At 41.5% G+C, this 16,256-nt stretch overlaps 1 protein-coding gene across 1 annotated transcript in view; it reads left to right on the top strand.

Annotated features, from left to right (window-relative positions):
- The window catches only part of LOC149280694 (serine/threonine-protein kinase Nek1-like), a 51,844-nt gene that overhangs the window by 13,651 nt on the left and 21,937 nt on the right, over nt 1-16,256 (top strand). Inside the window, exons 2-17 of the mRNA XM_089500162.1 lie at nt 6,250-6,346; nt 8,434-8,531; nt 8,633-8,716; nt 8,885-8,952; nt 9,035-9,121; nt 9,249-9,303; nt 10,026-10,226; nt 11,646-11,715; nt 12,391-12,551; nt 12,788-12,847; nt 13,058-13,123; nt 13,210-13,257; nt 14,769-14,843; nt 15,201-15,397; nt 15,481-15,585; nt 15,713-15,815. Of these exons, the coding sequence (XP_089356288.1) occupies nt 6,250-6,346; nt 8,434-8,531; nt 8,633-8,716; nt 8,885-8,952; nt 9,035-9,121; nt 9,249-9,303; nt 10,026-10,226; nt 11,646-11,715; nt 12,391-12,551; nt 12,788-12,847; nt 13,058-13,123; nt 13,210-13,257; nt 14,769-14,843; nt 15,201-15,397; nt 15,481-15,585; nt 15,713-15,815 (1,575 nt within the window). The remainder of the gene's footprint in view (nt 1-6,249; nt 6,347-8,433; nt 8,532-8,632; nt 8,717-8,884; nt 8,953-9,034; nt 9,122-9,248; nt 9,304-10,025; nt 10,227-11,645; nt 11,716-12,390; nt 12,552-12,787; nt 12,848-13,057; nt 13,124-13,209; nt 13,258-14,768; nt 14,844-15,200; nt 15,398-15,480; nt 15,586-15,712; nt 15,816-16,256) is intronic.

Below are 16,256 nucleotides of genomic sequence, written 5' to 3' on the forward strand. Positions count from 1 at the left end.
TGCCACTCTGTCCCCTGATATGCATTATACCCCTCCTGATATGCCTTATAGCCCCCTATATGCCACTGATATGCCACTTTGTCCCCTAATATGCCACTGTGCCCCCTGATATGCCTTATAGCCCCATATATGCCACAGTGCCCCGATATGCCACTGTGCCCTCCTGATATGCCTTATAGCCTCCTATATACCTTTACCCTTGATATGCCACCATGCCCCGATATGCCTTTTACCCCTATATGCCACTGAGATGCCACTGTGCCCCCTGATATGCCTTATAGCCCCTTTATGCCACTGTCCCCCCTGATATGCCTTATAGCCCCTTTATGCCACTGTCCCCCCTGATATGCCTTATAGCCCCTTTATGCCACTGTGCCCCCTGATATGTCTTATGCCCCCCGATATAAGAAAAACTGACATCACTAAAATTGTTTTTTATATTTATTAAATATAGACAAAAAAAATACACAATACAATATAAATATATATAAATATATGGACAATAAATCAAATATTATAGACATAAAAAAAACCCACAAATGCACATAATTAATTGATCCCGCAAAAATTCTACCTGCCCCACCAGGGGTTAATATATCAACAGAAGAAACACAGGGCAAATGAGCATAAAAATAAAGATAATACTTACCCAGTGCTGCTTACTTGTCCTGTTTTTCTTCTGTTGATATATTAACCCCTGGTGGGGCAGGTGGAAGTGGCAGCGAGATGAAGTACCGGAGGTTGCGCACATCGCCCACTTAAATCCAAATCCCCTGCAGGCGCAGGGTCTGTGTGATGCGCGCAGACAGCCGCTTCTCCCCTCCGCTTCCGTTGGGGCTTCCATGATGGAAGCCGCACCGGAAGGTCACATGACGCCGGGTTCAGTAATAGAAGCCCCGGCGGAAGTGGAGGGGAGAAGCGGAAGGGGAGAAGCGGAGGATGTCTGCGCGTTTTGCACAGACCCTCACCGGGTGGCAGAGAGGATCCAGGTCTCCTGCAGCTTTGCGGGGGGTCTGGATTCTACAGTTATAATCCGATCTCTGTTTGAGATCGGATTATAGAAGGACGGGAGTTTTTCAGAGCGTTTGCTCTGAAAAACATAATTTTATAAATCGATAAAAATCGATTCAACTAATCGATTATGAAAATCGTTGACAACGATTTTCATAATCGATTATTATCGATTTTATCGATTCGTTGTTGCAGCCCTAATTAGAATTTAGAAAAATAAAATTACAAACTAGTTTTTATTGAGTCGGAAGTGAAAAAATACACTTTTTTTTCCATTTTTCGGCTTTATTTTGCAAATCTAATGAGACATACACATATAAAAATGGTTTGGAATCTGCTGTATGTGCTGAAAAAAAACAATATATGGTTTGTATAGTTTATTCCCAAGAAATGTACTTCTAAACGCGTTTAAACGAGAGATGCACCAAAATGCCGAAAACCAGCTTAGCACCCAGGTGGAAAATGGCTTAGCAGCCAAGGGGTTAAAAAATACTTTTATTCATATAAACGTGTGTCGGGTGTGATGTATTCTTATATTGATGAGAGGGGACCTGTAATGTCACTGTTGCTGATACCTGCATGTTTACGTACACAGACACTTAATTAACCCCTTCAATCCCAGGGGTTTTTGGTACCTCAGCCCGGAGCAATTTTGCCATTTGTGCGCTATGTCGGTTCAGCGATTATTCTCTTTTCCTGTGAATAGTGTACCCATGAAAACTATATATTGTTTTTTCAAGGAGAGATGGAGCTTTCTTTTGATACCATAGGTAGATGATTAGCTTAAAATTTAGGATGAGAAATTTTGTAAAAACTAGCAAAAATTAGAAAAAAACCACAATTTTTTTAAAATTTTCCCTCTGAATCCTCACAAAATTAGGTAAAGTGACAGAAAATTCCTTCCACATTTATCAATTCAGGTGTCCTGATTTCAGAAATACCTGATTTATATAGATTTTCCATATTTTCACAGCACATATAGGCAACATACTATAAGGTGTACATTACTTTATACAAAGCCGTTAAATGTTTACATTAGCTATGATGGGACTGCAACTCTAATTTTAACCCCTTAACGTCCATTGCCGGGTCAGGCACGTCATGCAAAACGGTCACTTAACGACCTATGACGTGCCTGACACGTCATCAGACTTAACAAGCTTAGAAAGTGATCAACGATCACTTTCTAAGCTTAAACGGTGTTGCTGTAATGCCTCGATGTCGAGGCATTCAGCAACACCGAGATCGGCATGATGGGCCATGTCTGGCCCCTCCCCGGGGCGTCAACAGCCGCCATACATGATCAACGATCACCTCCTAAACTTCAATGGTGTCGCTGGAATGCCTCGATCAGGAGGCATCCAGCGACACCAAACACTTACCTCTTGATGGACTGTGACCGCTCCGGAGAGCGGTCACAGCCGCAGCTGCACGCAGTCTTCACCATCCGCAAGATGGCGGCGGCCCGGGAAAAAAAATAATAAAGTTGAAAAAGTTCGCTAGACAGTCTCCAGACCCTCTAGAGAACTCTGGCTCCACTTGCAGGTTGAATACAGGTACTGCATTCAACCATACAAGTCAATGGAGCCCAGCTTTCTAATCACTGTGATTAGTAAAATATTTAAAAAAAATATTAAAAAAAAAAAAAAAAATAAGAAAAAGCTTAAAAAAAACATGGTAACATTTAAAAATTATTATGCTTTAGAGGAACTATCCAGTTCCAGCAAAATGTAAAAAAAAAAGTCAAAAAAGAGTAAAATAAAAAAATTAAGTTTATTATTATGAACAAGTACTAAAATTAGCGCTGTATCGTCCCAAAAATCCTGACGTGGAAAAATTTAAATAAAAGCATTTCAAATACCCAAGGGGTGTCTAATTTAAAAAAATGAATGGTTTGATGGGGTAAATTGGAGTGGCCGGGCTCAAAGATAGGGCATAGGCACAGACTGACCGATATGGGGGGAAAAAAAAGCGCACTTCCAAAATGTGGCATTTTAACCTCAAACACCAGACAAACCCATACATGTGGGGTATGACTGAACTCGGGAGATGTTCCTGAACACATTAGGGTGTTGTTTGATAGTGACGTATACCTGGAGCTATAAATTTATACCCAAAGTAGAATTTGTGTGAAAAAAATAAAAATAAAAATACTACCACAAAGTGTGGCAAAGGCTGGTGGTAGAATCTGATGTATGGAAAGGGTTAAATACTACCATTTTAAGTACCTTGGGGTGTCTAGTTTTCAAAAATATATGGTTTTATGAGGTAAATTGTAGTGGCCAGGCTCAAAGATAGGGCATAGGCACAGACTGACCAAAATAGGGGAAAAAAAGCACACTTCCCAAATGTGGCCTTTTAACCCCAAACAGCAGTCAAACCCATGCATGGGTGGTATCACTGTACTCGAGAGATGTTGTTGAACACATATTAGGGTGACGTATACCTGGAGCTATAAATGTATACCCAAAGTACAATTTGTGTAAAAAAAAAAAAATACCAAAAAAATACTAACACAAAGTGTGGCAAAGGCTGGTGGTAGAATCTCATGCATGGAAAGGGTTAAAATACTAGCATTTGAAATACCTTGGGATGTCTAGTTTTCAAAAATATATGATTTGATGGGGTAAATTGCATTGGCCGACTTCAAAGATACCCGAAATGGCACATAGGGGGAAGAATTACCAGATTTGGAAAAAATGGTTTTGAAATAGCAAAACGCTACCTGTACTTAATGCTCCATAACGTGCAGAAAAAAGCAAAAAAAAACATAAAAACATTGGGTATTTCTAAACTCAGGACAAATAGTAGAATATATTTAGTAGGTTTTTTCATTAGCTTTTTTGGATGAGTAAAAGATTTTTGGGGTAAAAGTCAGAAAATGTGGGGTTTTTTTACATTTTTTTCATCATATTTTATTATTTTTTTAATGGGAAATTAGATAATATGATTAAAACAATGGTATCTGAAGAAAGCCCTTCTTGTCCTGAAAAAAACAACATATAATTTGTGTGGGTTCACTAAATGAGTGAAGAGAAAATTACATCTAAACACGAACACCGCAAAAGTGTTAAAACAGCCTCGGTCCCAATGGTACAAAAGGTAAAACACAGCCTGGTCCTTAAGGGGTTAAACAAATAAAAATAAAAACACCCACAAAGGTATATATTTATGTAAAGAAGACAATCCAGGCTATCCTATCAGGGGTATTTGGGCAATCTACATGCAGGTATTTGGCCACCAATCACTCCTGCACTTTTTTCACCAACGCGTCTTAGTATTTTGTAGTATTCTTGGGATTTTTTGTACGTGTTACGGCAGTGAAATCTATCCTAAATTGTTCAGCCGCCTCTCCTGATTACGGAAATACCCCACATGCCTAGTTTTTTGTGGTTTTCTGGACATTACAGGGCACAAACTGGACCATCCGCGTTATAGATTCCAAACATGAAATTTTCACATTTTGCTTTAGTAGACCTATGTTTCTTTTAGGCCTGTTTAGCACCCTCCTAATTATAAATACCGCCATAAAAGTATATATTTCTGTAAAGCAGACAACCCAGAGTATCTCATCAAGAGCATTTGGACAATTTTCATGCAACCATTTGCCCGCCAATCACTGCCAAAGTCAGCCGTTGCTGACTTCTGTGTTGCTGAGGATATTTGGCACAGGGTATATGTTACGGCAGAGAAATACAGCCTAAAGTGTTCAGCCGCCACTCCTGATTACGGAAATACCCCACATGCCTAGTTTTTTTGTGGTTTTCTGGACATTACAGGGCATAAGTTGTAAAGTGCTGGAATACTGGATCACGGTGTGTGCTAAGCCAATGCTATCTATGAAGCAGTTTAGCAGTCCCACAGGAGAACATGTTCCCATAAAAGTATACATTTTTGGAAAGCGGTCTACCAGAGTATTTCACCAGGAGCATTTGGCCATTTTCCATGCAGCCATTTGGCCATCAATCACTGCCAAAGTCAGCCGTAGCAATAATTTCATGCGCTTTTTTCGCCAACACATCTGTGTTGCTGAGGATATTTTGCACATGGTATACGCTATGGCAGAGAAAGCCAGCCTAAAGTGTTCAGCCGCCTCTCCTGATTACGGAAATACCCCACATGCCTAGTTTTTTTGTGCTTTTCTGGACTTTACAGGGCACCCACCAAACTAACTAAACCCAAATAAAAAAAAACAAACGGTATTTGGGTGGTTATGTACTGATTTTTGATTACTGCAGCTCTGGACGATGCTCTGTCTCTCTCTCTCAGATGGAGGAGAGAGGCAGAGCATTTGCAGTAACGGTCACACGATCGCTGTGATTGGTCATCACAGCGATCGTGTGACGTTACTGCCGGATGGGTGGCACTGGGGAACTGCCCCGGGTGTGGGGTAGTCCCCCAAGGCTAATGACATACTGGAGGCATTTGTGCCGGTAACTGTGTTACAGCTCCCTCATCGGAGCGATCGGGTAGCCCAGCAGGGTCTAGACAGACCCTGCAGGGATACCCTGTCCTCCTGTGAACTTCCAGGTCACGTCAGTAGTGACGTGACCTGGAAGGGAAAGCCCGATCGGGCATTTCCAACTGTAATAGTTTACCGGCATTCATACCTCGTCGGAGTGAAAGGGTAGCCCAGCAGGGTCTAGACAGACCCTGCAGGGATACCCTGTCCTGTCCTCAAACGACATCCTGATCTCCCGTGCAGCGGCAGGGATGTGTCCCTGACGCTGCACGAAGGGCTAGACGTACCGGTACGTCCATAGGGGTTTCTTAATGGGTGTTTTTTGGACGTCCCGGTACGTCTATAGGGGAATGAAGGGGTTAATTAAACTGCAGTTGTCTTGTTTCCTTGCCCATGATCACGGTTCGGTACGGGTTGAAGTATATTTTGGAAATGGAAAGTTATTAGTACAATGCAGATAATCAGACAGTGGACAAATAATTTTTTTCACACAATATCTAGAAAATTGTGGCATCTTGAGCCTTTTCTCAGCTTTTAAATTAGAGTTAAGTTCTTACCGTATCAAGACAATTACGGTGTTACCTATAGATCAGCTGAGCTTAAAAATGAACAGAGAAGACTTTTCACCCTTCAAGGCTGTTCGAGGACACTTCTGTTTCTTTTTTTTGTCCTTACCTCTTAATCTTTGCGCTTTCCACACATAAAGAAATTGGCTCGATTAACAATTCGCAGGGAAACTTGACGTATTTCTGTTTTTTGTTTTTTTGTGTTTTAAGATGTCCAACAAAGAGAGAGCGGAATCAAGGAGAGAAGTTGCTGTTCTGGCAAACATGAAGCATCCCAATATTGTCCAGTACAAGGAATCGTTTGAAGGTTAGAACTCGATTGATCGTTTTACAGGAACTCATTTCAAATAAAGGGTCGCACCTTTCCTATGGCTATCCCAAGCTCGATATTCTGAAATAATACGTATTTAATGGGTTCTCTGCAATCCAGCCAGTATTTCAATCGAATACAGAGTTTGTAGCCATTTAATAACAGCACGTATTTTAGATATATGATTATTATATATAAACTCTACCCGTCACCATTTATCATAACTAGTTATATTTAATAAAACTGTTTAGACCTGGTTGTGCCAGGTATGTTTGACTTAAAGGGATCAGCCTACCTAAGAATGTCTGAGATCAAGGAAAACCACCTTAATATCCTCTTCATCCTTTAACCAAAAACAAATATTAATAAAGTAGGGAGGAACTCGCATTCGGACCCTCATCACCACCATAAGATGTCTGGTCCGATTCTAAACGTTTAACAGGGAAGTCCCTTTGAAATATTTTCCTCCTCGAGCATAAAATACAGTGCTATATGCAGTAATGTACATTAGCATCGACAGAAAACATGGTTTTATTTCATTTTTGCACCAATAAACTATTTATCTGAAGACCTGGAGGCTGCCATTGTTGTCAAACATACGGTATTTGCTCAATTATAAGACGAGGTTTTTTTCAGAGCAAATGCTCTGAAAAATACCCCTCGTCTTGTAATCGAGGTAGTCTTCTAATCAGACCTCAAATGAGGTCTGACTATTAGACTAAGATCGAGATCCCCCGCATCGCTGCAGGGGAGCTGGATCCTCCTGTATGGTAACCTCAGCTGCTGCTGGCGTCTATCAGCGAGCGCTGGCGAAAGTGCCGGCAGCAGCCGAGGTTGCATACGCGCGTACCTTCCTGCTCCCGGGATAGCCCACTCACTGCGGGGAAGCAGAGCCGGTTGGGGAGATTGCTCCAGAAGCAGGACCCGGACCCCCGGCGGCACTGTGCCGTCCCAAAGCGGATCCGGTAGACCTCTTCAATTTTCTAGCGGGGTCACACAGGGTCATGCCGTAATCCTGTGGGAGCTGCAGCAAGCGCCTGCTGAGGCATCGCGGTGACGCCGGTGAGTGAAGTGCCTGGGTGGGTATATTAGTGCCTGGGTGGGTATATTAGTGCCTGGGTGGGTATATTAGTGCCTGGGTGGGTATATTAGTGCCTGGGTGGGTATATTAGTGCCTGGGTGGGTATATTAGTGCCTGGGTGGGTATATTAGTGTCTGGGTATGTAAGTGTCCCCCTGTATGCCACTCTGTCCCATGATATGCCTTTTAACCCCTTATATGCCAGAGTGGCATATGTGGGTATAAGGCATTTCTGGAGGCAGAGTGGCATATAGGAGGGTAAAAGGCATGCCTGGGCAAATGCAGATGAGCATAACTGGGGGCAGGTTGGTAAATAAAAGGAAATTAAAAACAAAAAAATAATTTACATGAATTAACATTTACTGGTAAAACTTTTTTCCTATAGGGTAGTCTTATAATCAGGCTTTTTCTTTTTTTCCTAAATTAATATTCAGATTTTGGGGGGTCGTCTTATAATCAGGGTCGTCTTATAATCGAGCAAATACGGTAGTATTGTGGGTGACAACTCAATCCATATGATAAGGCTAAGTAGTCCCTTCCTCCATAGGCTTTTATTAGTCAGGCTGGCTGGTTAAGACTAAGCCATTCTACTGTTTACCGCAGGGCGTATGATAAGGAGTCATGTTGTTTGTCTAGTAGATTGTGATAAGATAACAGAGCTGCAACACATAGAAATCACTAATATTCAGCCACCTAAAATTATGACGGTTTTAACAAAAGAAAACTCCACAATATTTTTGACCATTTCTTTGTATTCTGAGTCTAGTAATACAATTGGTATTTTAATTAAATTAATACATATTTTGTTTCCTTTGATCTCTTAAAAACTATTATTAGTACAAACTTGTAGTGTTTTGGACCTTTCTAAATCTGGTTTATATTACTTAATGTTTAGGTCTGTATAGCATTGATGGCAATTGTTGCGGGAGGGAAGACTGCGCAGGGACAGTAAAACACTGAATTTGTGGAAGAAACGTGCAAGCTTTGTGTTTTTTCTTTTCCAGAAAGTGGCTGTCTGTACATTGTGATGGATTATTGTGAAGGAGGGGATCTCTTTAAAAGGATAAATGCCCAAAAAGGCGTTTTATTTTCTGAAGATCAGGTAAATTCATCTCATCACCATTTGTGCCGTACGACAATAGCAAATTTGATGGTCACAATGCCAGTTATCCAGCGCAATTTATAACCTTTTCTTCCACGTAGATCCTGGACTGGTTTGTTCAGCTGTGTTTGGCCTTAAAACACGTTCACGACAGAAAAATTCTGCACAGGGATATAAAGTCGCAGGTAACGTACCTATGGCAATCTATAGACATACGTATCCATGTGGGCCGAGCTTAATGCTTATTATTTTTAGCTTGGGTGTTTATTTTTTGGTGGGTACTTTATCCATCGGCCTAGCAAAAAAAATATATTTCTCAAAAATCCATTGTTCTTCTGTGTTCCCAAATGTAGAACATCTTTTTGACAAAGAGTGGGACAATCCAGCTGGGAGACTTTGGGATAGCTCGGGTATTAAACAGGTGAGGCCTTGATCTCCGATGTCTTGGTGTGAGGAACCGATGTGCTGGTGTGGAGGTATAAAGTATCTCTCTTCCTATCTAGCACGGTCGAGCTGGCTCGTACTTGCATAGGGACCCCATACTACCTGTCTCCTGAGATCTGCGAGAACAGACCGTATAACAACAAGAGGTTTGTGCGACGTGATGCATGTCTGAAACCGAGAGTTACACCGTCTCATGGACAAAATAACAGAACGCATGCTTTTGCCCTTTGTTGGTTTACCTTATGTGGTTTTTTTTTTTCTTCTTCTTTTTAGTGACATTTGGGCTCTGGGATGTGTCCTGTATGAAATGTGCACCCTCAAACATGCAGTGAGTTAAGTTCATAATTAAATTAAGCCACCCTTTATTTCTGCTGTTCGGTTTTACCTTGAAATGGATATCTACTATTAACTGGCCGTATCCACTTTACAATTTTAATCTCTGGTTCGAATGTTGAAGTTTGGGTGACTGCAGGTCTTCTCCTTGTTGTTAGCTGTGCAGCACTATTTTGTGGCACATTATGTCCACACTGTGCATACAGCATCCTTTTGTGATCATTAAAGCTGCCTCAAAGCCGGCCCTGGATTTCTGCTTGGTAAATTATCCAACAGTGTGTGTGTGTATATATATATATATATAATATATATATATATATATATATATAATTTGTGTAAATATATATATATATGATAGATAGATATCGATTATATATATGAAGAGAGAGAGGTTATTGCGATTTATAGAGTTATATTTGCTCTTCAGAGTTATGTATGTTATGGGACGCCATAACACATTAAGTCCTGCTGTCATTTTTTTTGTTGTGCAAAAAACCCAAAGGTGTGTTTTATGTTTGTGGTACATTTCTTACATACTTGTGCCAAAGCTACGCCAGCTGGAAGTATGCAGATGGAAGACCGACATCAAAAGTTTGTGAATGGCGCTCATCTTGCTTGCGCAGCCCGGAGGTTCTCTTGTAGTCTTTTGGCATCTAATGTAATATTCTGAATAATATTCCCTTCCAACTTTTGCAACATGGCTTTTTTTTCTTGTAGTTTGAAGCTGGTAACATGAAAAACCTAGTACTGAAGATAATCAGAGGGTCGTACCCACCCGTGTCTCTGCATTACTCCTATGACCTTCGCAATCTACTCTCTATGCTTTTTAAGAGGAATCCCAAGGATCGTCCGTCAGTCACCTCCATATTGGAGAAGCCTTTTGTATATAGACGTATAGAGAAAATTCTGCCGCCGCAGGTAAGTGTTTAACTGAGGTTTATGAATATATATACTTAATTGCATTTAGTATTCTGTCTGGTTTAAATAAAATGGCAGAACGCTTGTCGGAATATCCTAACTTCATGCTGGACGTTGAGGCATCGCATATAAGGTTACAAGCATTAAGAATTCAGTAATCTAAAATTTATGACAATCTAGCCGGTCTAAATGTACCGTATTTTCTCGATTATAAGACGACCCTGATTATAAGACGACCCCCCCAAAATCAAAATATTAATTTAGGAAAAAAACAAAAAGCCTGAATATAAGACTACCCTATAGGAAAAGTTTTACTAGTAAATATTCATGTAAACTATTTTTTCATATTTAATAAAAGCTATGATTGAGAAAAATATATTTTTTTATTTCCTTTTAATGGCCAACCTGCCCCTCCAGTTATGCACATCTGCCCCCAGAAATGCCTTATACCCCCCCTATTTGCCACTCTGTCCCATGATGTGCCTTTTAACCCTCTATATACCACTCTGCCTCCAGAAATGTCTTATACCCTCCTATATGCCACTGTGCCCCATGATATGCCTTTTAACCCCCTATATGCCCCTCTGCCCCATGATATGCCTTATACCCCTATATGCCACTCTGGCATATAGGGGGTTAAAAGGCATATCATGGGGCTGAGTGGCATATAGGGGGTTAAAATGCATTTCTGGAGATATATAAACTGCTCACAGCAATCACACTCCTATCAAGCCAAGGCAGCCAGTACATGCTGGAACCTGGGGATGTTAGTAGTGGGATTACAGCCTCCCTATGCCATGCTACCACCACCACCCCCCTTACACATCCATGCTATCACATACACACTCATTCACAAACATTTAAATACTCATTCATTCCATTAATCACACATACTTCACACATTAATCACAAAAACCCTCCCCCACCCCCTTACCTGAACTGCAGATCTCTCACTCGAAGACTTCTGCAGGGGCCCGGCTGTGCAAGCAACTTCTCTGGCCCCGCCCCCAGAGGAAGGAGGGGGAGGTAGTTATGTGAGGACTGCGCTAGCTTCCTGTTCTCCTGCTGCTAGTAGCAAAGACGCTGCTCGCGGCCAAAGCCCGGTAAGCAGCCTGGCCCCAGCAGAAATTTTTTTGAGGTCTGATTAGAAGACGACCTTGATTATAAGACGAGTGGTATTTTTTAGAGCATTTGCTCTGGAAAAAACCTCGTCTTATAATCGAGCGAATACGGTATTCATTTATTATGATTGTAGGCTGACCGGTGCTGTGTTCGACAGATCATCCTCAAGCTTCCTTTTAGTGTTACAGGAGCGTGTTTTGAAATTTTACATTTTAATGTATATGATGTAATTTATAGAAACATTGTCTGCTCTTAACATATTTTATTCAGTTTGTTTACTTATATCTATTTTTGAAGCTTATAGCTGAAGAATTCGGTTTGGGAGGTGTTCTCAATCAACCAAAGCCATCTGTCCCTGCTGTAGCTGGTGAGTAGATACTTGAACTAGTGTTGGAATAGTGGTGAAGGTTGTTTGTTTTTTTTTTTGGTGGTACTCGCTGGAAATTTTTTTTCTCATAGTTAACGTGGTATAGTAAGTTTATACCAAAAATTATAATCCTCCTTCCCGTAAACTGGGATTTGAGTCCCCCTGGCAAAGAGCAGGGCAAGGTACACCTCCAAGCAACTTGGCCTGGGAAGACCAATGGCTTTGGCACCAGGATTTAAATGTTAAAGGCCTATAAGAGCGACTCTATTGGTTGCTCTTACGGACCTTTAAATCCTGGCGTGATCCTACGGCTTCCCTATTAAGTTTACTAACCCTTGCTATGCTACGGAAGACTTAGGCTAGAAAATGGCAGAAAACTAAGAGAATACAAAGAACGTATACGAATATTCGCCCAAAACGAACACGGGAATAGGCGAATATTCATAGAATATGAACACTAAGCCGGCGCCAAGTCTACTGTTAATCTTATCTTTACCTTTCACTCTCTTTTTTCTTACTTCCACTTCTGGTGGATAAGGGGTTGGCCTTTAAGGGTTATAAACATCTTCACCGTTTCTATTTAATAGTTTTGTATGAATACAAGATTTTAGAAATAAAAACAATGATTCAAGTCTTTGTATTTCATGAAGATCTGTCCTGCGTTTCTACAATCAGGTAAAAGAGCAGCTCCAGCTCCAGCCGTTCCCTCTGCCTCCCCTCCGGCTCAGAAGATAACCAAACCAGCTGCTAAGTATGGAGTGCCTTTAACCATCAAAAAGTCTGCAGACGCGATTAAAAAGTACCATGACAGGAAGCCACAGATCCGACACAGACAGGTAACCGTATAACCAAATAGAATCGTCGGCTCCTGAAATCGCTTAAGTGCTAAAATAAAGCAAAATCTTCTCTCTCTCCAACCAACCTATTTAACAGTGTACAGCTGTTTATTGCACTTATTTATGTGTTCAGCGCATATGTTCCTTCGCCATTTTTGTTCCGTTAATCTTAATATCCTGGGTCTCATTTGAAACTGAAATCTCCCCATCTAATTCGTAGTTTCACTTTTGTCCAGGCTCCACATATACCAATGAAGAAAGTCAACCCAGTAGAAGAAAGGAGGAAAATGTTTGAGGTATAACGTTGCCCCTCCTGCTTCTTTTTAAGCTCATTATCCCTATTCTGAGCTGGAGGGTCTAGAAATATCTAGTACGGAGCACTCTGTTTAAGCTCTAAACTTCAAACCTTTCCTCCTTGGTTCTTTCCAAGCTTGCCTTTGCTAACCCACATGTTTCCGGCAAGGGTCTGATGCGTTTTGCGGTTTTTAATAGGGCGTATTTTGCAGGATGCAGCTAAGAAAAAAAGACCTGACGCGAGACAGCTTGAGAAGGAGAAAAGACAAAGGGAGCAGGTACGGCGGTGTCCAGAAATCACGGTGGTGAATTAGCATTGCTCTGAGCTCGACATTTATTTAAAACATTTCTTTTTTTAATCTAGCTAAACTTGCTGAAGGCGGAGCAGATGCGGAGACTGGAAAAGGAACGGGTATGATACATTAATATGGAGAAGGGAATAAAAAATAATACTAATAATCTGGGGCAGAATGAATTGGAAGAGCCAGAAGCTTTCCTGCAAGGTCTTTGCATGCATACGCGTGCTTTTCGTGTTACGTTCTACTGTAAATGTGAACGAGGAGTCTTAAACAAAGCAGGCCTTTCTAGTATAGTTAGTCTATTGTAGGAACGCGGTTGGCTGCTTCTTGCACTGGTAGGTTACGCTATCACATTTGCAATTGACTAACTTCGCTGACTTTAGCCACTATAAAAGAATTTAGCTGAATCGTCTCTATACATTTGACGCACAGGAGATGCATTCATTTACGAGCGAGCTTGCACGGTATGCTTTCTGCCAGTTATCTCTAATGCTCCAGAGGGTCTTACAAGACCCCCAGTCGAGATAGCGGTCCAATTTACTTCAGTGGGGGGCTTTGCTGTCCGCATTTGACAACTGGCCTGAAAATGCAGGCAGTGTAGGGTTTGGCGCTTTACTGCCGCAGAGCTTACAGTGTTTTCACCACGTGACGCTTGTGAGTACTTTTTTTTTATTCTTGTTACCACTAGTAGCTGACATCCTAGAAAACTACCCGGTAAGTTTAATAAAAGGATATAGTGCCAAATGCTGCATGTATTAAAATGGCAGATTACCGAGCGGTTCCCGAGTGTAACAGCTTTATGTACAGGAGACTGGTAATGTACGACAGAGCAGAGCGCTACTGACTTGGAAAGGACTTGTGCACAGCGCAACAACTGTGTCACTGAGGTTTATTCAGAAAAAAGGACGTCATAGATGGTGAAACACTCCTGAAGGACCTGCCTTCCAACTCTCTCCTGCCAGAAAGATCACGTTGGCCGAGTGTAATACACAAACCCTTTAATTAAAAAAAATTCAGTATAGTGTTATTAGTGCAAACGTTCACTGACCAGGGTTTCTCACTGTCTGTGGCAGTACCTTTTATAGACCACCAGATGGCAGCAAATATGTTTATGGCCTTTAGAGTCATTACAGCCGACAACCCACTGCTTTAACATTTTATAGGGGTAGCAGAGGCATTAATAACCCCTATAACCCCCCCAGCTCAGGAGAGAGGTGCAGAAGCCAGACCAACACTCATGGACAGCGGTTTCCTCCTTAATGGGACTCATCAGCATGAGGCTGGATTACTGGTTTATGGCTTGAGACTTTGAGCAATATGTGATGTACACACAACATAAGTTGTGATGGGAAAACCCCTCCACTTAAAATTAAGGGGGTAGCAGAGGCATTGTTAAATTTCTGGTGGCTGCAGATTAGTGTTTAATATTGCCTCTCCTACCCCCTTAATTTGAAGTGGAGGTGTTTTTACCCCCTTTACCCAGTCACAACTTCCAGACTAGCGTTATTCTTTATACCTCTATGCTGGTTATTGCAATGTATTTTTCTGAAACCTACAGCTCTCCTTACCCATTATGTCTTTTTTTTTCCTTTCCATTATTAATGTATTATCTTTTGCGTTTAAGATTGAACGAATAAACCGAGCTAGAGAGCAGGGCTGGAGAAATGTAATTGGGTCTGGAGGAAGCGGAGACATGAAGGTATCTGGTGTGAACCTTTGAGATCTATACCTACATTTGCATGCCATTTATACCATGTTTAGGAAAACTATATCATGCGGATTCTTGGCAGCCGTCAAAATAAAATCACCCTTAGATTCCTGAAACTGATAAAATGAAACAGATTTTTGTGTCCTACCATAACTCCTTAAGCACAGGAGACCTTTTGTCACATTCTGATATTTGGTGACCCCTCCACACTCCATATAAGTTCTTCTGTTTATGGTACTTTTATAGTATTTCCCGTTAAAATATTGAAAATATCAATAAAGTTAATTCAGGTTCATCGGTTTTGGATTAATGTTTATAGTGAAATGTATTTGTTTTTTCATGTTTTAGGCTCCTTGCTTTGGAGGTGGAGGAGGCGGTGGTGGCGGCGGCGTGGTACTCTCACAGCAAGCGGTGGCCCGGGCATCTTATGAACATTACCATTCCATATTAGACCAAATGCAGAAGCAGAAAGAACACATGAAAGCAGCAGAGGAAAGAGATGCCAAGCTAAAAGGCGGCAAGGAACCCTCTGACCTCGTGAACAGGTATGCGCTTATTCATCGGCTGTCTTCGTACTAGGAATCCAGAGCAATCACAGAGAAACCGACTGCTTCATTTATACCTCCAGGGCTCCCAATGGCCCCGCTGCTCACTTACCCTTCCCCGATGGTGATGCTGTGAAGAAAGAACTGAAGAGACTGGAGGACGTTTCAAAACAGGCAGTTGCAAACAGGTTGGGTCTTCATTTTAGAGCTGTTGAAAAATAATTTGATTTGCGGATCGTTAAGACTATGTATCATTGAAATACCCCGCGTGAGACGTATTTGGTGTATTGATGTGTCCTTCCGCTCGTCTTGCAGACATAGAGGTCATGCCGCTGCAGAAAGGGCCAGACAGGTTGAAGAGTTTTGGCAGAGGAAGAGGGAGGCAATGCAAAATAAAGCACGTGCCGAGGGACATATGGTATGGACGTCTGCCTGCTTTTTAAATACTGTGATCACATGTGGCTGGTACCATTCAATGAACGTCTATTCATGGTAGGGAATGAGCTTCCAGAGATCACGGAAGCCAAACTGAACCGGCCCTTAGCATCATCTCTATTTACTAGACCAGATTGCTGGCTCTTAGTTGAGAAGCAAGAACAGCTATTGGGGTCATAAACATCACTTAGGCTATACATATGTTAATCATTAAGGCATTCTGCTGAATTTCTCCTTACATTTGCAAAAGGAAACAAATGTTAATTTCGGGGCATGCGGCTTTGTTAGCTTTTAGAAGGTTTAGCAATTTGGGTGGAAATTGGGTGAAATTACCAGGGTGTGTAGAAGAGCTCTATAAACATATATTCGCCTATAAGCTTCTGCTTCTAGATCATGCCATTAACCCATTCTCTTGTGCTGGCTT

The sequence above is a fragment of the Sceloporus occidentalis genome, unplaced genomic scaffold (genome assembly GCF_023333645.1).
Source record: "Sceloporus occidentalis isolate IW3139 unplaced genomic scaffold, rSceOcc1.0.p SCAF_149, whole genome shotgun sequence".
Lineage (NCBI taxonomy): Eukaryota > Metazoa > Chordata > Lepidosauria > Squamata > Phrynosomatidae > Sceloporus > Sceloporus occidentalis.